This window comes from Enhydra lutris, unplaced genomic scaffold, assembly GCF_002288905.1.
Source record: "Enhydra lutris kenyoni isolate GAN:26980312 unplaced genomic scaffold, ASM228890v2 scaffoldscaffold15, whole genome shotgun sequence".
NCBI classification, from domain to species: domain Eukaryota; kingdom Metazoa; phylum Chordata; class Mammalia; order Carnivora; family Mustelidae; genus Enhydra; species Enhydra lutris.
The window spans coordinates 34,435,134-34,457,432 of NW_019154099.1; the positions used below are offsets into that span (position 1 = coordinate 34,435,134).

A 22,299-nucleotide genomic window follows, 5' to 3' on the forward strand; every position below is an offset into this window, starting at 1 on the left:
GTTTTTTTTGTCATTTTTTTTTCTTTTCTTTTCTTTTCAAGAGACCATTCCACTTTATTTTTAACATCTGAATGCATAAGGACTCATATGCAAAGCAGTCATACACCGTTATCATTAAAACCCATATGGTAAAATACATACACAAGTCCAACAAAAGGCTAATACATAGTAAAGCCTAAGCATACTACTATGTAATATTATGAATACATAACTTGGAGACTTTAGTTAGAGTACTATGTTATCTATTCATTTTTGAAAACATTCATTAAGATTTTAAATGCAAATTCATTCCTTATTTGGAGTAAAACAAAATCCTCTAAGTTATAACAAGTATTGGTCGTAAGGTTTTAGACCTATTCATTAAATTACAAAGAACCCAAAGAATTCCGTAATGTTCAGTAGAAGTATGTAATAAAAACATTGCATATGTTTCTAGTGTGATGTCTTTAGCAATTGTTTACTGAAATAAAATGCAAACATCAATCTTTCAAAATACAGGATCAGAAGGTAGTTTTCTTCTCTTCTATTTGTGAAATCCATCTTCATCACATTTTACCAAAAAAATTGTTTTTACAAATATGTAAAAGTACATTAGATAATACTAATGAAACACAGGTAGAGTTCTAGCATATGCAGATCAATGATCAGTCAAATCATCTTCTCCAAGAACGAGATTCATTGTCCTCTTCTTCTTCATCATCATCTTGAAGTAATGAGTCATCCACCAAAGACTCTTCCTGAAACTTTAGGTTAAAATGCATTTAGGAATTTACCCAAAAAAAAAGAAAAGAAAAAAGGTAACACTTTTAAATACTGATTTCTCTCAAAAGAGGCGAATACAAAAGGTATTTCTATAGCTACAATTTTCAAGAACAAAGAAAAGCAACCTTTATCCACTCAATGGTTTCTCTACAATATCTATTCTATGGTTTATATCGAACAGGCACTAAAAAAATATCCAAGTAAGCCTTTTACATGCCATTTCTCCTGCCTCACTTGATCAAATTATGCCATCTTCTACACCTACAAAACAGTGCTCAATACCTTTAGTTTTTAAAAAAAGAAAACATCAATAAATGTTCTCTGACTTACCCTGTCTAACCCTGGACACTAAATCAACCAATAACTTGTAGAAACATCTATCAAGATTTATAGATTTATATTTTTTTCTGCTATATGAAACAAACATTTCTTTTATAGCATTCCTTGCTTTTCGCCATTCCCTTCATAAAAGCTTCTCAGACTGCTTTTCAAACTTTTCAAAATACCTAATACCAGGAGCTCTCCTGCTTTTCTCCCCATTCAATTCAAACTCATGGAAGGACAAAGGTATAATCTAAAATATAAAATGACAAATCATGTATATGAGTTTCAAAATACACATTTTATTCTTGCATTTGACTATGGATATGTATAACAGCCTCGAATGCTCTTCAAACAAAATGAAGTGCCATTAAGAAAATCTAACAAAGGTAAAACATGGAATCATTGTTTCCCCACCTTACCTTTATTAACCTCAACTTTTTCCTATAGCTTATTTCATGATCAAATAAAATAGAGTTATGTTTATGTTTATGACTTCAAAGGGCTCTCCCACTTCATTGTTCTTTATGTTCACACCTCTCAGCCATCATACTAATTGCTGTACCCAAGAAAAATGGACTGTTCAACACCTATTCCCCTTCCACACCTAAAATGCCTCTCTCAACTCTATTCCCAGTCCCAGCTCTTGGTTATGGAAAGCTTTTTTTATCACTTAGGGTTCAGCTCTACTGTCACCACCTTCTTCAAGACTCTTTTGGTCAGAAATAATCACTCCTTCCCCAGGGTTCCCACAGCGTATTGTTCAGATCTCTTATTGAGTGTATCACTCTGCCTTTCATTATAATTAGTTTCTTATGTGTCTGTCACCACCCCCCTTTCCCGATTAAAGCTCCTTGATGATAGGGACCGTGTCTTATTCATTTTTGTGCCTATCACAGTATCTACTATATAGAAGGCATTCACTCTAATGAACTAAAACGGTATGAATTAAAATAAAGGAAACCTGAAATGTTAATAAAGCAAATAAGGAGGAGATATACTCTAAAACTTAAAATATTACAAGATTTCCTGTGGATAAAAATCTAAAGAATAATTATTGTGTTCTAAGAGTAAATGAAAACTGAGTATATATATGATTTTCTTTTTTTCTTTCTTTTTTTGGATTAGTAATCCATAGTTCTCATTAATCCAGAAAATTTAAAGCTGGTCTGCATTTATCTGACATCCCCTGCCTGGAATATGGCTCAGGAATAAAATTTTATGTTAAAATCACAGCCATAAAATCATATTTCATATATAAATGTGAACATTTAAGATCCAACACAAATTAAAAAAAAAAAAAACATACTTCCTCTTCATCAGGTTCAACTTCTTCTGTTTCAACAGCTGAAATATTAGTTATTGGTTTATTCCATGCCAGTTTTAGATCCTGCCCTTTGAAACGAGCTCCATGAACTGCAGCCTAAAATAATTAAGAACATTAGAATGCAGAATATTAATAATTTCTAAACAATGAAATGTTATAGTATCTAATATTTAAATTAGTAAAACAAAAGAGAAGATACCTATCCATTAACTCTGTGGTTATTTCTCCATTTACTATTTATTATTATAATTTATAATTTACTTTTTATGGTTATTTACTTCTAAAATCAGCTTTGTGTTTGGAAATAACTTTAAAAAGAAAATGAGAACACTTTCTCATGATTGAGCAGAGCTATTCTACAAATGGCCAGTATCTGACTATAACTATGTCTACATGTTTACAATACAATGATAATGGCTATTAAAGGCAACAATCTCAAGACATTTCAAGATCCCGGCTGTAGGTTCTGAACTGAAGTCCAAATTAGGATCAGCAGGCTAAATGTACTTTATTGTATTTTAATTCTTGTTAATTTATGAATGACATATATAGTAACTACAAACTAGAAACCTTTAACAGATATAAGAATACTTCTGCATGCGTAAAGTATCACATTATTTTAAAATTACATCAATAAGGTATCACATTATCTTTAAATATGATGCTCTACATGTATCACTCTTACGAAACCTAAGTATCTCCATGAAGAAAAAAAACCCTGAATGTTTCTACTGAAACTAAAGTATTTCCTACAAAGCTTTCAGAACTATGTAAGGTAAAAGTCAAACTTAGTATCTGCTAAATTAAGTGATTAGGAAATGTGCATTCAAATTAAAATAACATGAACAAATATAAACGAATGTTAGCAACATACCAGAATAACTCATAGTCATGAAAGATTTATAGCACAACCTCATAGTATAATGTGAAATCCAGAAACAATTACATGTTCAACAACACCTAACCATGAGTTGTGTGATATTTAAGTCTCCAGGTATAAATTTTAAATCTGCACATGTAAATCTATTATAAATTTAAGAGATTTCATACCTATTACAAAATGCAGCTCAGGAGTTTTTAGTCCATGGCCTCACCACAATGTCATAAAATTAAAAAAATTTTTAAGTACTTATATATGATATTTAAGTTTAGAAACGACTTGTAATTTTTTAAAGCTAAAACTATTACATAAAAATATATTACTATAAGAAATTCCAATAGTGTCATGCAAAATGTCTACTCATAAAGCTCATCTTTTCATCCAGTTAAAAAAGGCCAAAAATTTTCTCTAAGTTCTTAAGTTCTATAAGTTCTTAACATTTCTGATGACCTAATACTGTAATTCTCTGTATTTAGCACATATATCTTCAAATTTATAAGGTGAGTCTACAACCCTCTAAAGTTTTTAACATTTTATAGGATGATTTCAAAGCTAGGTATATTTAACATTTTATCAACATTCGCCATTAGAAATTTTTGACTTTTTGGCTATATAAATTTGAGATAACTGAGTTCTTCCTTTTTAAATATATAAATTTATTTTAAGTAATTTGTAACATAAAATCTTTAATGTTTAAAAAATTCTATAAACTACCCATTTTATTTTTTTCAAAATTCCAAAATTTCTGGTTACATAATGTAAAATATCATAATCCATGACTGTCCTATCCTGAAGAGATAACCACTATTCTATGAAGAGTTTGGAAAAAAGTCCTGCAACCCACTAAAAAAAGTCCTATGCACTTATAAAGAGTGTTCGTGTATATACATATATAGGATATGTACATGGGAACATACTTTACTGGTCTCACACCTCATTCTTATATTATTAATTCAATTATTTCACAGACCCTTTCCATAGCCATAACAATAGATTTTTCACTTTTCTTGAATGGCTACTTACATACACACACACCTACACCTTATTTAAACTAATTTCTTGAATGGAACTTTGTCCTATTTGTTTGGCAAAATATTCTTTTCTCAACTGGATCTTGATTTTACAATTACAATGTATGTTTTTACTAAAGGGAAAGGGGCTGCTGCTGTTCTTTTTGTCATAAATTTAAATAAGTTTAAATTTTCATGTACTGTAATTTATCAGTGTTTACCTTTATGGCTTCCAGATTGTGCCAGTCCTTTAAAAAGCCCCCTCCACACTAAAATTACTTTTAGGAATCCCCAGCTTTTTACTAGTCATATGTACAGAAAAAAGAAAAAACTTTTATGCACCTTTATTTTGATACCAAAAATAAAGGCATAATGTATAATTTCTTCCTAATAGCCAAATGTCGTAACATTATTTTCAGATTACTCAGTAAATTTAAATTTCCTGATTTAAATAAAATATCTCCTTGTAATCCTCTACAATTCTTTCATACATTCAGGTCTTTTTCTGAACTATTTTATTGTCTGTCTATCCATACCATTACTATATTAATTATTTCACAATGAATTTGGTATCACTCTTCATCTTTTTCAGAATATTCTTAGTTATTCTGACATTATTTTGTCCTTATGCTCTCTGGAATATTTTGGCCAAGTCCAGTATCACACTGTCTTACTATTGCTTAATAGTATAATATCAACTAGGTCAATGCTTTTCAATACTGTGGCAGTCACTTCAAGAGTTCTGTAACCATTTTATTAAAATGTACATTTAAAAATGAACTTTTTAACTACTTACAAAATGTTAACAAAAAACATCATGTTTAAATGTATTCTACAGGATGCTTATTTGAGCAAGGTGGTAGTGATTATAAAGGTGGAAGTGGGGCTAACTGTAAAAATAAACAAAATAAAGAAAAGTGGGGAAAATAACTCCAGAAGATAAAATTAAATTTGCTCATCTTAATGAAAATAGTTGATAATTTCAATGAAAAACCACCAAAGTAGGGGTGCCTGGGTGGCTCAGTGGGTTAATGCCTCTGCCTTCGGCTCAGGTCATGATCCCGGAGTCCTGGGATCGAGCCCCACATCAGGCTCTCTGCTCAGCAGGAAGCCTGCTTCCCTTCCTCTCTCTCTGCCTGCCTCTCTGTCTACTTGTGATCTCTGTCTGTCAAATAAATAAATTTAAAAAAAAAAAAAAAAACTTAAAAAAAACCACACACACCAAAGTACCAAAATAAAGCCAAAAAAGAAATATATATATATACAGGGACTCCTGGGTGTCTCAGTTGGTTGAATATCTGCCTTCAGCTCAGGTCATGATCCCAGGGTCCTGAGACCAAGTCCCGCATCCACTGGGCTCCTTGCTCAGCGCGGAGCCTACTTCTCCCACTGCCTGCTGCTCCCCCTGCTTGTGCTCACTCTCTCTCTCCCCTTCTGATAAATAAATTAAATCTTTTTTAAAAAGCAATAAATAAACAAATCTTTTCTACAGAAAAGAAAAAGGTTTTAAAAAGATACATGGATCTAAATCAGTAGAAGCTGATATATTCACAGATAAACTCTATTAAACATTTAAGAAAATGTATCTCCAATGCTACTTAAAATTAACTCAGCACAAAGAAAGATGGAAAACTTTTCAGTGACTTTTTATAAAGCCAAGTAGTATTGCTACCTGATGTAAATAACACCCCTCCAGTCTACAAACAAATCTTACTTCTGAAGACTGAATTAAAACTACAAATAAATACAAGAATAAAACCTTATCATCCGCGATAACATGATGAATCTGGAGGGTTATTATGCTAAGTGAAGTAAGTCAGAGAAAGACAAATACCATATGATTTCACTTATATGCAGGATATAAAAAACAAAGCAAACACTCTTAAATACAGAGAACAGACTGGTGGTTGCCAGAGGGGAGATGGATAGGGGAATGGGCAAAATTATCTACAGAGGATTAAGAGGTACAACCTTTGGTTAAAAAATAAGTAAGTCACATGGATCAAGAGTATAATATAGGAAATATAATCAGTAATATTGTAATAATGTTATATGGTGACAGATGGTGACTACACTTATGGTGAGAAATGAGTAAGAGAATTGCCAAATCACTATGCTGTACCCCTGAAACTAATATAACATGCCTATCAACTATATTTCAATAAAGTCTTTTAGAAGTAAAAATAAATAAAAATTTTTTTAAAAAAGGAAGACTTCAGACTTCAGTGATTTATCAAAGAAAAATACAGTACCATGGGGATCTGTACCAGAAGCAAATGGTTAGTCAATCTCAGGAAACAATATAAATAGATGAGGGGGGGAAACCCTCATATTTCTATAAATACACAAAAATTACGATAACATCTCTCTCTGATCAAAACCCAAAATCACTACAGCTTCCAAAAAACAGGAATCATTTGTATTCTATCTTAATCTAAAAAGCTAGCATCATATATAATACTAAAATTATTAGAAATGTTTTCATTCATTTCATGAGCAAGCCAATGAATGGAATGTCATGAGTGGAGACACAATTACTATTACTGTTTTTTAATATTTTTCTAAAGGTACCAATAAGTAACAGAAAGTAAGAAGTTATAAACATTAAAGATGGATATGGTTACCTGAAAAGCCAAGGACAACAAAACTAAAAAACTATCAAAAGATAATTTGGTAAAATGGCAGCTACATATCTAATAAGAACAGACAATTGATTTTTCTACATAAAGAAGACCTCATTTAAAATAACTAGAAGTTAAATGACTGGGGGAAAACTAATATATTTATTTATGTAAAAAATTATACGTATGTTATATGTATTTCACATTAAATACTATATGTTACTATATTATATACTTATATATTATGAAATCTGCAGCATATGTATATTACCTATATTGATTTTACATATATAAATAAAATCTATATAAAGAAAACCTCTAAATGCTGTTAGAGAATAAAGGATTGAAATATAATGATGTTATAGAGGAGTATTTGTATCACGAAGATGTTAAATCTCCCATATATTATTCTATCTTTTTAGAACCTGGTAAGCTTATATAAAAAATAAACACGTAAAATCTATGAGGAAGATGCTTAAAATGAGTTAATAGGTGAGCACAATAAGAGGGAATCCAAACAACAACCCTGACAAACTATTAAAATATAAAGTTTAGCTTAATTAAAGCAGTGCAGAAGAGGCACATGAAAAGAAAACTGATCAATAGAAGGAATGAATCCCGAACATGATCCAATAAACATGGAAAATTTTTACACACTAAGGGTAGTTCGCCTAAGTTTGGTAAACTAGCTTTTACTCAGTAAAATCAAGTAGGCTCCCTATTTCACACCTTATGCCAAATAAAAGTCATATGAATTTTCATTGAAATGTTTAGAAATTATGAGCTAATATTCTAAGGAAAAAAATTGAAAAAAATCAGAAAGAAAAAAATCATAATAGAACTCAGCAAGAGAGTAAACAAATGACATTAACAGTTGACAGAAACAGAAATAAAGAGCATTTAAACAAATGTGAAAACGTTCAATTTTAATCATAAAAGTGTATTAAAACTGAAATGAGTTGCTATTTTACCAAAATAAAACTGATACCATTCAGTGGCTCATGTACCCATGTATTTTATATGAGCAAACCACTACGCAGAGTATACACTATGGCAAGTGCGTGGGGAAAAGGCACTCTCATACATCTTTGGTGGGCAAGGAAATGTGGTACAACCTATATGAGGGGGAATGAAGGAAGCAATCTTAGAACTATCCATCAAAAATTTAAGTGCACATATCATTTCATCCAGTTATATTGTATCAAGAATATATCTTATATTCATATTCACATATGTACACAGAGAAATATGCTCCAAGAATGTTCACTGCTGCACTGTAAAAGAACAAAAACAATTTAAAGGCCATCAGCATGGTTGATTAAATTTGGTACATCTATATGGGGAAAACTTCTCACTTTTCAGTCATATATGAATGTCTGAAGTACCTTATTTTGTACTTTCACTATGAAATACTATACCATTTATTGATTACAGAAAATACAGAGACATTCATTCACTCATCTAGGACAACGGTTCAGAAAATAAAAACAAAGAAATATTTGGAAATAAACATCAAAAAAGGTGGATAATTTTCTTTTCCTAGGAAGACCTATCATTTACCTTGAGTTTATAACCTCTTACATTTTTGGTGTCAAAATTTTCTTTATTTTACAAAATGATGATGATGGTACAAGAAATTTGTTTTATATTTTATAAGCATTCATCCTTAACAAAATTAAAAACTGGCACCTCTATATCAAACACACTAATTTTTTTAAATTCCCAAACTTCAATGGTCCCCCAAATCTAGACGTTTGGAAAACCACTGCCTTAGCCTATATTCTGTTTGGAGAAGATAAGCTTCAACTTAATTTTCTATTCTTTTCTACAACAGAAAGTTACAAAATTTTAAGAATTGTTTTGGCTTATTTGGCTTTGGATCAACAACTTCTATAACTTAATTCAAATGTTTATCATAGCAATGGTAGTTCTTCCTTTCAGGCTATTAAGTAATTCCAACTAAAATGGTATTTACTCTGAAAAGATAATTCTTAATTGGATCTAATTTATTTTGTCACTTCTTCAACCCCCATAAAATTCAGTGTTTGTCATACATCAATCCCTAGTCTTTTGAATTGATTGCTATTCATTTGGAAAACATATGCATTGTATAAATATACATGTATTTATATATATATATATAAATATGTACATGTAAAATATATTTTTATATATAAATATGTACACATATATATAGTATGTACATATAAATATACATATCCGAGGTGGAAAAAGCAATACCCAAGAAAGAGGCTGTATGTCAATAAATTTTCCAAGAGCCAAACTTTCAAAAATGATTTCAAAGGTAAAAAGTTTTTTTCCCTTAGCCACATAAACATGAAGTTTTAACAAACTTATAATCATTTATATAATGACAACTACCACTGTTTTAGGACTAGTGCCTAGAAAATAGAACATAAAGAGACTTACTCAAGCTACCTAACAAAAAGCAGCTTATTTTTCAACTTCTACTCAATAAAACCTTTGAGAGAAAACTTGATCAAAGATCTATTTCTTAATATAACATGTACACATACAAGTTTATAAAAGTTTTAAACTCTCATCAATAACATTTTTTACTCTGAAAAAAGATCTTTAAGTGAAACATTACCCAAAAGTAGATTTTAGAAAAGCAGAACTCTAGGATCAGGAACTCCTATTCCATAAAACTATCCACCTCCTACACCACAAATCTTGACACTAGTTATTACAAGGCCCCAGCTGAGCACTTCACTGAGACTTTTCAGATCCACAATCTTTTACTGGTTACAATGCTCCAAAGCCCAACTCCTACCAGGCTAGGTCCCCAGTAAGGTACCATTGTGTTGTCAGGGAATATTCACTACAAAGAAGACACATCAATTTAGAAAGTTTTTAAAAACTTTAATTTAGACCACAATCCACTTAAAAACTTCTGAAAACCATACTACTCTTTCATTCACATTAGGTTAACTGTTTGGAACTCTTACTGCATTTTTCCAAGGACAAGATGGTACATCTATTTCTCTACAATCCTGAAGAAAGAACCCACAGGGCTAAAAACATTCCTATCTCCTATACTTTATACCCATTTTCCTTTTTTTAAAAATCTTTTAAACCCCGATGGAAGACAAGGTTGCATATACTCATCCTTTATAAAGACAATTCAAGATGCATGGTTTAAGACAACCATAATAAAAGGACCCTAAAAGCTACAGCAATGTATCATGCCTGGGCAGAAAGTTATAGAGGCTTAGTTGGGGATGCTGAGCTAGGGACACGTTAAAGTTCAGCGTACTGGGACTAGGAAGCAGCAGATAAGGGATGCTTTAGAAGATCTGACATCACGATTTATCTTAGCTTCTACCTTATCTCTCATAACTCTTTCTGCCAAAGCAAACTTTGTTCTGGGCCAGCTGAGAAAAAGGATAATGGAAAGTTGGGTGGCCCTATCCCCTATGAAAGAGAAAGGAAGGAGAACTGCTAGTGTCTCAAGACAATACAACTTACTATTCATCTTGGTGACTATTCTAATTATATCATATTATAAACAGAATTGCCTAACTGCTTTAGGACATTCTTTGTGGCCATGAATTACTTCTTATAATCTATCTACTGTCAAACTGTAGTTATTTAGTAAGTAAAAAAAAAATTCTTTATATTAAGACTTAAAAGCAATTATTTATAAAACATTTAAATCTGAATTTTCAATAAATCAGATTATTTCTAATACTTACTGCTTCAGCTTCTGCTCTTGTCTTGAATGTAATTACTGCATGAAGTGAAGAGTCATCAATCTGACAATCTTCAATTTCACCATATTGCTTTAAATTAAAAAGAAGTATTTCCTCCAAATAAATATTTTGAAACATCCAAAATCCTAATGGCTTTTAAAATTACCAATAAATGTAACCCAGAATATATAACAATTCATGGTGATTAACAGAAAAAAATGATGAATAATTCATTTTAGTACTTGATATTATAAGATAAAGAATGGTCCTATTTACAATTCTATACTTTTTAGAATTAGGGAAACTTACGTTTGAATCAACTATTCCTTAAAAAAATGAAATAACAGTCACAATTGGGCTTCCTTACTGACCTTTGTAATCCTAGAATATGCTAAATTCTTTCTGAAACCGAATATTTAATCCTCAGGATATTCTACACTTGATCTTAGCCAAAAGGCCGAGAAGCGATCCTCCTCAGGATATTCTATAAGATTTTTGTGTCATTCCCAATTTAAAAAAGGTGCCAAAAAGAAGATTCAGAGAATTTAAATAATTTTCCCAAATTTATTTAAGTTAAATAGCAGGAGAGTCTAGGTCTTTTGATTTAACATCCGAACTGACCTTGCTTTCACTCCTATTACATACTCCTCTACACAGCACACACTAAAAAAAAACTAAATAAATTATGCTTGCTTTTGTTGGATTTTATTTTTTCTCTATGTAGAAGGATTTTTTTAATCATATTTCCTTTAAACAGCAACCTTTATCATATAAAATTCTAGTCCTTTATCATTACTAATACCTGCCTTCTTTCCTACCCCAAAACAACTATAATCTCATTAAATACACATACACACACACACACACACACACACACACTCTCCAGAAATTTTTTTACAGAAATTGAAAATTTCTGTAAAGATAACAATACTCTAGCATCAATCCGCTCCTTTCAGCTCTGTCAGTTACTAGCTGTTTGAACTTGAACAAGTTACTTAATCTCTTCATGGTTCATCTTCTTCATCTCTAAAGTGGGTACGTACCTCAGAGTTGTTGAGATAACGCATAATATAATGAATTATGTAAGACACTCAGAATAATACCTGCCACAAAATAAATGCTCTAAAACTTTTAGCTATTATTTTTATTACTAATACTACTACTGGTTTAGGTGGATAAATTAATGAAAGCATGTTGTTAATCACAATCTGTAACAGTTAATGGTCCTATAATAATGCAGTTTTCTTTTCTTCTGTTACTTGTCACATGTTCAAATCCCAGGTTGAGACAGAAAACTAAATTTTAAACATGCACCATTCTTAAAGACTATTTTTAAATGTGCATTACCACTACTAACTTTGAAAGGAGTTCAAATCTCTAAATACACACAAGAATCTCCATTTAGAGGCTTTGAATATTTATAAAACCAAAATCCATCCTAGTTGTCACTAAAATACATGCATAACAAACTCACTGGTTTATCTGGATTATTTTAGCATATTCTTTGCTAGTTTCTTGATTAGCTATATAACTGCATGCAAAACACTTAATTATCTGAATCTCCTTTCCTTTGTGAAAGGGGTGGGAGAAGCTGGGGTGAGTAACAGGAAAAAATTGGGCTAAATTATCTCTAAGATCCTTTCTAGTTCTCTGATCCCTTTCTTTCTCCCTCTGAAACCATCAAGCATAAGACTTTCCAGACTCCTCATCCTTAAATATTAATCATTTTAGTTACTTCTTTAATATTTTCCATTTCTTTCAATAATTCCCTATGTCCTGACAAAATATAGTTTCACCTTTGTAACTTCTATTAACAGCCTAGAATATGACTGTCAAACATCTAAATCGGAATTTCCAAAAGATTCAATCTTTTGTGTACCTATCTATAAGCTTACAGATGGTTCAAGATCTAAGCTCCAGTTTTCCTACCTTATGAAATTCTCCTATACTGTTCTTTTTCCATCATATGCCTATGTGAAAGATACTTTTCTGAGTTACTCAAATACTTACAGTTTTTAATAAATTTAACTTGATGGTGTGGTAAATTATGTTTGCAGCTTACTTTAACTGCCTTGTGTTAAAACAATATATATAAAATCTTTGAAGGTGAAGAACTGGTTATTTCTTTTGTATCCCCAGAGCAGTTACTATAGTCCTGAAGGCAAGGCCGATGCTTAGTAACTAACCTTTGGGATACCACTAAGAATCACAATATTTAAGTTGAAAAGGCCTTTAGGCAAATATAATTTCTATTCTACACACAAGCCCAATGGATCCCAGGAAGTCCAAGTAAAATAATGGGTTAGCCAGGACTAGAATCTCATTCTCCTTTCTCATAGGTCTACATTAGACTCATTCCCTTTAATTGCATCCTGCCAGTGAATAGAGCCAACCTCAAGGGCACATATCAAAATTTTGTCTTGTTTCATTTCGAAGGTCAGCTAGATCAAGAATATGGTATTAAGACATAAAATTCCATCTTAATTTTAGAGTATCTAGGTGGCCTTTGCAATGTGTTAAATTTTCTGTTCCATGTATATATCAAATGAAACTAAACTATAGGACATCCCCCTCTGAAACAGCAAAATTTAAATCATTCATTTCACAATATGTGAAGGCCTACTGTTAAGAATAGCAACCTGTCTTCCAGACAGTAATTAAACAAACAAAAAATCCCTCGGTTTATTTTTTAAATAATTAGCAAAAGACTATTATGGATTAATCAAACCCTTTGGTCAGATTAAAGGGTTTAAATTACTCATATTTTCATAATTTCCCCTTCAATATCCATTATCCCCAACAATGATTATCAGTACGTGTTCTGTTGGACAGTAAGAAAGTACCGCAAAATGAGGAAGAAGATCTTCTCTATCACTCTCTGTAAACGCAGAAATCTCCAATGCCCTGGGACGATGATCCACCACAGCATGACCAGGCACACCTCGACCTCGACCTCGACCCCTGCCTCGGCCATGAGCTGCACCTCGACCTCTTGAGTGAATTCCTCTACCCCGACCAGATGAAAGGATCCCTCGTTTTGCAGCCTTGAAGAGATCAGACACACAAGTTAAACATCACAATTTCTAACATAGGCCGTGTTACATATATTCTGTGAGAATAGTCAATCTTTTATACAATTTGACATCATATTCAAATACTGGCCTATGAAAGTATCTCATAATTTAAGGTAGGGTTTTAGTTTTTGGTTTTTTTAAAAAAGATTTTATTTATTTATTTGACAGAGAGGCAGAGAGGCAGGTGGGGGGTGGGGGGTGGAAGCAGGCTCCCCTCTGAGCAGAGAGCCCAACATGGGGCTCGATCCCAGGACCCTGAGATCATGACCTGAGCCGAAGGCAGAGGCTTAGCCCACTGAGCCACCCAGGCACCCCTGAGGGTTTTAGTTTTTAAAGTGAAAGCATTTTAGGTAGCCGATGCAATTAGAAAACAAAATAACATTAATTTAAACAATGTTTTGAAATTATTAAATGTGCCTTTTTCTACTAAGTTCCTACTTTCCAAGCTATCAGACTGTATCATAAAAAGACCAACAATTCTTGATTTCCAAATAATACACAATGTTAAAATGTTACTTCAGCAGTTTAATACATACATAATATACAATATATTTATTTTTCCACTTAAAGCTTCTAAGTAGTGTATTTGTTTGCCTGTTGACTTCAGTAGGTATAATTATCTCAAATTCATCATTTTAGTCACTTATACTAACAACACTTTACAACCAATGTAGCACAATAACTTATATTCCACCACATTTTTCTATATGAATAGTATACTATTCCTTCACTGCACAAATATTTAACAAGTACTTCCTATATGAAAGTCCTTTCCTTTCTGAAACTCAAATCCTAGAGGGGTAAGAGACCTTTAGCAACCAAGTTACTTAATAGTACTAATGAGAAGTAAAGCAAAGAGTAAGGAAATGCTTTAAAGACTTGAACAGAACATTAAAGACTGGCAATGAGTAAGATACTAGAATGAAAGCTCCGTGAGGATATTTACTTGTTTTATTTTCTACTTGATCCCTAGCACTTACAACAGCAGCTGAAAGAGTAGATATTTAATATGTGTTCAGTGAATCAAAGAAGACACAAAGAACAAAAAACATAAGGGTGTGGAGTGGGGGCTACAGCATGAACAAAGCAATCAAATTTGAAAGAAACATGGTACATCCAAGAATACAGGAAATGCAGTGCAACTGGACTACATGGGATGAAAAAATGAAGCTAGAGAGATAGGCAGAACCAGATCACGAAAAATTTTAAGGACAACAATTAAGGACTTTTAATTTTATCCCAAGAGCCAAGAAAATCAGTTAAAACATTTTAAACACAAAAGCAGAGTGATACCATCAAATCGGTATTTAACATGTTATTCTGGCTAGTTTTAAGAACAGAGTAGAAAAAAGTAAGAACAAGCTGGGAAACCAGTCAGTAGGCTACTAAAATAGCTCCAACAACAAGATGGAAGCTTCGTCTACAGTGGTGGCATCACAGAGAGGTAAATATATTTTAAGATACATTTGGAGGTAATATGTATAAAACTTGGTAATTAATTGATATGGACAATGAAGGAAAGGGAGGAATCAATGGAAGATTCCCAGATTTCTGGTTTGGGTAACTGTGTAGATGGAATTTAGGGGCAAGACAAATTCAATTTTGAACAGGTTGAGTCTGAGGATGTGAAGTATCCAAGTAGAAATGTCAAGTAGGCACCACTGGCAAATCTCTTTAAGTATAAATATTTGTTTGTTCATCTCAAGACAGTTCATCTTAACATTTGCTAAAATAATAATCTAAAACCCAAATAATAAACTTCACAGGTCAAGGATTAATGTTCATAATGGAGCAGCATATACATATACAGACTTATGCTCTGAGCAACACTATCTCAAAATGTTCCCTGAAAAAGAGGATTTATGAACAAATCTGAGCAATACTGAATACGTATATTTAGGGATTCACGAACCAAAAACCTCTAAAGAAACCCTATGGCAACAAGCATGTTTAATATAAACTTTTCCAAGTTTATTTGGCCTCAAAAGCTTTTTGCACTAATATGTTAACAAAAAATGGAATTGGTATGGTCAGTGACACACTCTGGGAAATAATACATTACTGCATATTCCAACGGTAACTACAAACTGAAGTCTAGCCATCATACAAGTAAACCAGAAAATGCCATTCAGCATTTAGTTTTATTATGATAAAGAAACAAAGCATGGACTAATAAAGATTACTGGTAGAACCACTATTTATTTACTAAAATTTCTGAGCCAAAATTTAAAATATAACCTGTTTTTTAAAGTATCACCAACAAACAATGAATTCTGGAACACTGAAATTAAAAAAAATAAATAAAAATTAAAAATAAAATAAAATAAAGTGCCACCAACATAGGCAAGTAATCTCCATAATAAAGAAAAAACAATTTCTATATTAACTGAAAGAAATCTATCTTTTTCAAAACCTGTTACCTTGGCCAGAACACAAAGGCAACCCTATCAAGTTTCCAGAGAATGCAAAACGTATGCAGGTTGAGAGACCATCCTATGTTTCTATGACAGGCAAGATGGAGCCTTAAGACAGCACAGTGGTTTGGCTACTAAAAGTTAAGTCTTTAATAACTGGATGCCAGTACTAAATTCAGAATATGTCCTATTAGAAAAAAAATCATCAAGGCGCTAACAAATTTGGGCAAAAAAAGCATAATTCTCAGATGAAGGCAAAATAATTTAAAATATAAAAAATTTTAATTGTGGCATCAATCATAAATGTACCAAAGTACCAACTGCATTAATGACATTAACATCTCTGTACTTCAAAATGTAATTCTGATTTTTAAACACTTTTTTGCTAAATGTTACAAATGCTCATTATAATGATCAATTTCACTAAATTTTTCTTATACAATCATATAGCTAAATTAGAAGTTTATTTTCTTTTATAAACATCCACAGCACCATCTATAGGCAAAACTTAAGTAAGCATGCTTTTAATACAGTTCTCCACTAAAGTCTAATCCTCACAGCAACTCAAGATAATATGTCTGTATATACACAGAATATCCATCTTTGTAATAACTGAAAAGGCTTTAATAGATCTTGGTCCCAGGGAGAAGGAGAGACTAAAATTAGGAAAAGAACCGAACTCACTAGAAGTGGAAGGACTTAGGTGTACAGGTAGAACTGCTGCCACCCCTCATTAAATAAAGATTTTCTCTACCAGTTCTGAAAAATTTGCTAATTTCTTCTCTCTTTCCTATATCAAATCCCAGTATATATGTCACAGACTACCAACAATTATAGACTAGAATGAGGGGGATATATTTTCAAATTGGCCACCATGACTACATCTGCTCCTCTTTGGCATACTATGTAGTTGTGGTGAAACATACTTCCAGCTGTAATTCTGTATACTTTCTCCTAAGTTCAGTGACTTCTTCTCCAGCTTGCATCTTCTTATATAAATCCAGTTCTGTATCAAGCAATTCTTTCTGCATCTAGAAAATGGTAATTAATAATTTAAGTGACAAAAATATCCTGCATTTACAAAAAACTTTTTTTTTTTTTTTCCAAAGAGCTTTTATAGATTCCCATTTAATCCATACATTCCTTCTGTATCTCCAGTCCTACCACCCTAGTCCAAGCCATCAATCACTTCTGGTCTACACTACTACAATAGCTTCCTAACTTGTTCCTACTTCCATTCATTTCCCTACAGTTCATTTTCCATACAGAAGCCAGAGTGAGATTTCTATGGGCTGATATGAAGTAATTTTCAGGAAATAACTGTGAAAAGAAAAAAACAAAAACAAAAAACAAGATGTTAATGAGCAATATATAGTATGCTTTTACATAGGAAAGAATACATACACACATACCAAGAGGGAGAGAAGAATGGGGATAGAGTGGCAGGGATCAAAGGGAAAAGGTATTCTATATATACTTTTTTAATATAATTTAACTTTCAAATCATGTTTATGTTTTATTAAAAAATAAAGTCAGCAAGAATGAAATGGAGGGGGATCCAAAATTGACTACAAATAGACATACATTTAACTTCATTAAATTGATGGCATAATCACACAAAAGGGGAAAAAAAGTAATCATAGGCCACAGTTTTAACCCTATACTCTTAGTTGAATATATTGTGAGCTTGTAAAAAATGCAAATACATTTTGAATCTTTTACTTAATGGTCGGAAGTGCTATTGTTACAGCAATTCAGGAACTATGTGGAATGTATTAAATGACTGTGAAAATGAGTACTGTACTGATGTTAGTGGGAAGCAAGCTGTCATTATGGCAACAGGAGATAAAATATGGAATAAGAGGAGGAAAAGCAGCATCCTGTGGTACTGGAATCAGAAATATCAATATGAATTCATGATTTTACACATATACGTACATACACACAACACCAAGTATAAATATTGTATAACTGGAGATTTTTAAAAATCACTTACTATCACATGAAATTATCTTCCTCACTTATTCACATCCAACAGATTGATGTACTTGAATTTCCCCCCTTTTAATCAATTCAATATAAGGCTACTGGAATGTTATTTTTTTTTAAGATCTTATTTACTCATTTCAGAGAAAGAGAGAGAACGAACAAGCAGAGGAGTAGAGACAGAAAGAGAAGCAGACTCCCCACTGAGTAGGGAGCCGGACATGGAACTTGATTCCAGGACCCAGAGATCATGACCTGAGCCAAAGGCAGATGCTTAACCAACTGCGATACCCAGGTGCATCCGGAATGTTACCTCTGTTTATTAACCTTTTGTACTATGAACTCCTTATAAAATAAAATAAAGTTCAAATTCTTCCCTCAAGTACTTGTATCACTTTGTCCTCAAGTTATCTTTTAAAGATTATCCGTAACTATTCTCCTAATTACTGACTTTACAACGGTAATCTAAAGAATTTAAAAAATTAATAGAGACAGGATTTAAAAGATTAATAGAGTTTGCTTATCTATACATATTTACTATTAATTAATGAAGGAGGGGAAAAATGTTAGCAAAGAATAGTCAGATTTTAAGCAAAAGATATTACCTAAAAGGAAAATAATCTTAAAGCAGTGTAACATTTAAATGGTTTTTAGTAAGTAGTATAATGAAGAACAACAAAAAGTAAAATACCTGAGTCTTGGTTTTTATACTTTTTGGAAGACAGCGTCCAGGAGAAACAGCTTTGACTTCATCTTTCAATTTGGTAATATTTTTTGTCAAAACCTCTAAAGTTTTCATTATTTCTGCTTTATCTTCAGACTTCATTGATTTGTTTTTCTCCAGTTTTGAAATTAACATCTGCCAAATTTTTAAAAAAGAAAAAATTAAGATACGTATTCCTCATACTATTAACAAAGCAAACACAGCAAAATAAATATAAAAATAAATAACTACTAGTTTTAGTTTATATATTTATGGCAAGGCTTACAACTTCTAAGCAGAATAACAGATTTTGGTGGTGCTATCTCAAGTCTTAATCTTGGCACACTTTGTAAAGAATTACACATTATCACTGGTCTCTCAGAATATAAGTTCAAAGCATAAACATACAAAATTCAATCTGACCACCGAAAAGTGGTCAATTTAAAGTAATATCAGTAATTTTACTTTCCAATCCTTATGGATATTAGTGGCCCTAAGTATTCCCATTCCAAATGTAGTCTGCAACCCAGAAAGAACCAGAGGAAGTTTTATGGCTCCCTTCACATAATGAAATCTTAAAAAATTACTTACTTTCTTTGTCACAGGGAACAATAACTGGCTAACGTAAGACTGATATCCCCAACATGGACAGGAATCAAAAGATAAACAAGGCAATATGGGGTAGAAGATACCACATATTACAGGTTTTCTCAGTCAAGCTGGTTTCAGTTTGTAAAGTACTGTAATTTCTGTTTACCAAGTATATCCAAATTTAAATTAGAAATTATAAGTGAAAATGTAAGAAGTTTCTGCATTTTCAATATTTTGAAATGTCGTAACTTTTATTACTAGACATAATCAAAAACTGACACTAATTAAATGTCACAGAGCAACCCTGTACAAAATATTGCAAACCATGCAATTTTACATTTTTCTAGCAGCCACATTAAAAAGACTTTAAAAAACCCAAACCAGTAAAGTTAATACTGTGTTTAACTCAATATATCAAAATGCTATATATACTGTGTTTAACTCAATATATCAAAATGCTATATTTCAAAAAAATTTACTGAGATGTTTTACTTTTTTCCTTCATATTACATCTTTGAAATCTAGTATCCATTTTATATCCACAGAGCACATAACAATTTAGACAAGACTTTTCTCAAGTACTCAAAAGTTGGATGAAGCTACTACCTACCATACTGGACGACACAAAACTAGAGGATTCCAAGCCAATTAAAGAAAGATACATATTTCAACAGAAAAAAAACCTGAGAAAAAGGTTCCAATTCACTATCAGTTGACAAACTACTATGCAGCAACATATCTTGATAAACACTCATTTTCACTTCAAGTTGACCACCCGAGTTCCCTGAAATCACTCCAAACCCCAGTTCACCATTTAATGCTCTTCATCCTCAATACATTAATCAACTGATATATATACCTTATCACAGACAAATATTTCCGTTTTACCCTTTCCAATTATGTAAAATTTATTTCTTAGGATTAGCTATATAGTGTCAAATTAAATTTACTTAAAATTAAAAGAACATAAATATATTTTGCCAAATCTAGTATTTTACCTTCTGTGTTTCAATGTGCTTTTCTAAAATTTCTTGTTTCCTTTTCCTTACATCTTGCTGAAGTTTCAGTGCCTCCTAGTGAAAGAGACCAAGAATATCACTAGAATATTTACTGTGTATTTTTCTGATAAACAGATATTCCAGAGGAAAGAAATGGTTGTAGATGCAGCACTTTGGCAACAATTAAATGTAAAGCTTACAAGTTAAATACATATGTAAGTTTCAAGAGAATCCTTCAACCCAAAATTAATACCTATTATTACACTATGAAAAACAGAGAAGTTCAGTGGCAGCCAACATACACTTTTCTTTTAGTTCTGTCTTGTGATAAGTCTTGAAAAAACACATATATGCAGAAAAGCTTTCCTACATGCACATTTTGGACACTATTATCTGTATTTACCTGTTTTTTTTTCTGTGCTTCATTATTATCAACTGCAGAGGTGGAAACGAGTAAGGTTTTCTGTGCAGCCTTCAAAGCAGCTGGATTATATACTGTTTTAGTTAGGCCAGTAGATGTAGACAACACCTACCAATACAAATTCAATTTATTAAAAAATGTATTAAGCATTCATGATGCCTGTCTTTTCTACAAAACCCAATTTTAAAGCACTTTTGTCAAAAATCAGTACACTGAAATAAATGTATTATTTAAATAATTGTAACATTATCAACTAAACCACATTTAGTGTTTTGAAAGGGTATGACTGAGGCATAAACTATAAAATTAAAAAAACTAAACAGCATATACCTATAGAAAAAAAAGAACATACAAAAACTGGAAATCAAGAAAAAAACACTGCAATTACTGTATCACTGTGAAAATATTAGTTGCTAAAAACATTTACTTAATATCCCTAGTGACTAGAGCAAACACTGTACACAAGAGCATGACACAGGAGGAAACTGGATACTGTCCCTCAATTTAACATGATCATTCACGATTTATAGTTCTGAAATTAACCTTTGTTAAGAACTTAAGAAACTGCTTTCTTTCTCCATTCCTTTTGATGCATTGATCCCTCTGTTTTAAGTGACCCTATTCCCTTAAACCTAGCTCAAGTTCAGCACCAAATGGTCAAGACCTCCACAAACCCCTAATTATTTATTTCTTCTACCCAGATCCTTCCATGAAATTTTATTCCTACGGCTATTCAAACACCTAACTAAAATGACCTAATGATGTATTAATTTATGTGTCCGTCTATTCAGTAAAACCACCAAAACCACGTCTTTCTCCTCTTTGCACTTCTTCTAGTACCTAAACCTTGTTACCAACTGATTATGAGACTCTAGGTAACTTCAAGCACCTTCTTTGGGCCTCAGTTTGTTCATCTATAAAATGAGAATGTTTAAGTTGATGGCATCTAATGTCCTTACAAACTCAACAATTCATTCCATGAGGGTACAGCTTTTTTTTGCTTCATTCACCGCTCTATCTTCAGTGCCTAGAACAGTGCCAGGGCATGTAGTAAACACTCAATGAATAGTTTTGCACTAAATTAAACTGAAATGATGATAGACTGAAGTGTACAATCTACACAAGGGTCATTCATGAAAATAAAAGTATATAGGCCACCTTTTTCATTCTTCAAAAGCAGGAAGCTGTAGGTTCCAGGGTGTGGCCAGTTACCAGTTTTTAAGAAAGGAGTCTAGAGATCCCTTAAGAGTAATCTATGAATGTTATAAAAACTAAACATGGAACCATATGTGTGAACAATGTAACTTTCCAGAGGAAAAAAAACAGTTTCCAAAGTGTTAAGGGAGTTCCCTTCTTAAAATAGGTTAAAAGAACTACACAAACAGAAGATTATCAGTGAGAAAAAGCCCGACCTTTTAGCTACTAAAATATAAACATCTGGGCCTATCAGAGAAGTACCAGACACTATTTTCTAATGT

General features: G+C 32.1%; 1 protein-coding gene across 13 annotated transcripts in view; it reads right to left on the reverse strand.

The window, feature by feature from the left end:
- Positions 1 to 7: 7 nt before the first annotated feature.
- LOC111146969 (RNA binding motif protein 26) overlaps positions 8 to 22,299 on the reverse strand; it is a 79,896-nt gene continuing 57,604 nt past the window's right edge. For all 13 annotated transcript variants that reach the window (XM_022502766.1, XM_022502765.1, XM_022502760.1 and 10 more), the window contains 8 exons: positions 20,804 to 20,929; positions 20,401 to 20,475; positions 18,800 to 18,967; positions 17,049 to 17,153; positions 13,478 to 13,678; positions 10,638 to 10,724; positions 2,393 to 2,506; positions 8 to 743 (listed from right to left, as the gene is read on the reverse strand). In XM_022502766.1, the coding sequence (XP_022358474.1) occupies positions 654 to 743; positions 2,393 to 2,506; positions 10,638 to 10,724; positions 13,478 to 13,678; positions 17,049 to 17,153; positions 18,800 to 18,967; positions 20,401 to 20,475; positions 20,804 to 20,929 (966 nt within the window). In that variant the 3' untranslated portion in view covers positions 8 to 653. The remainder of the gene's footprint in view (positions 744 to 2,392; positions 2,507 to 10,637; positions 10,725 to 13,477; positions 13,679 to 17,048; positions 17,154 to 18,799; positions 18,968 to 20,400; positions 20,476 to 20,803; positions 20,930 to 22,299) is intronic.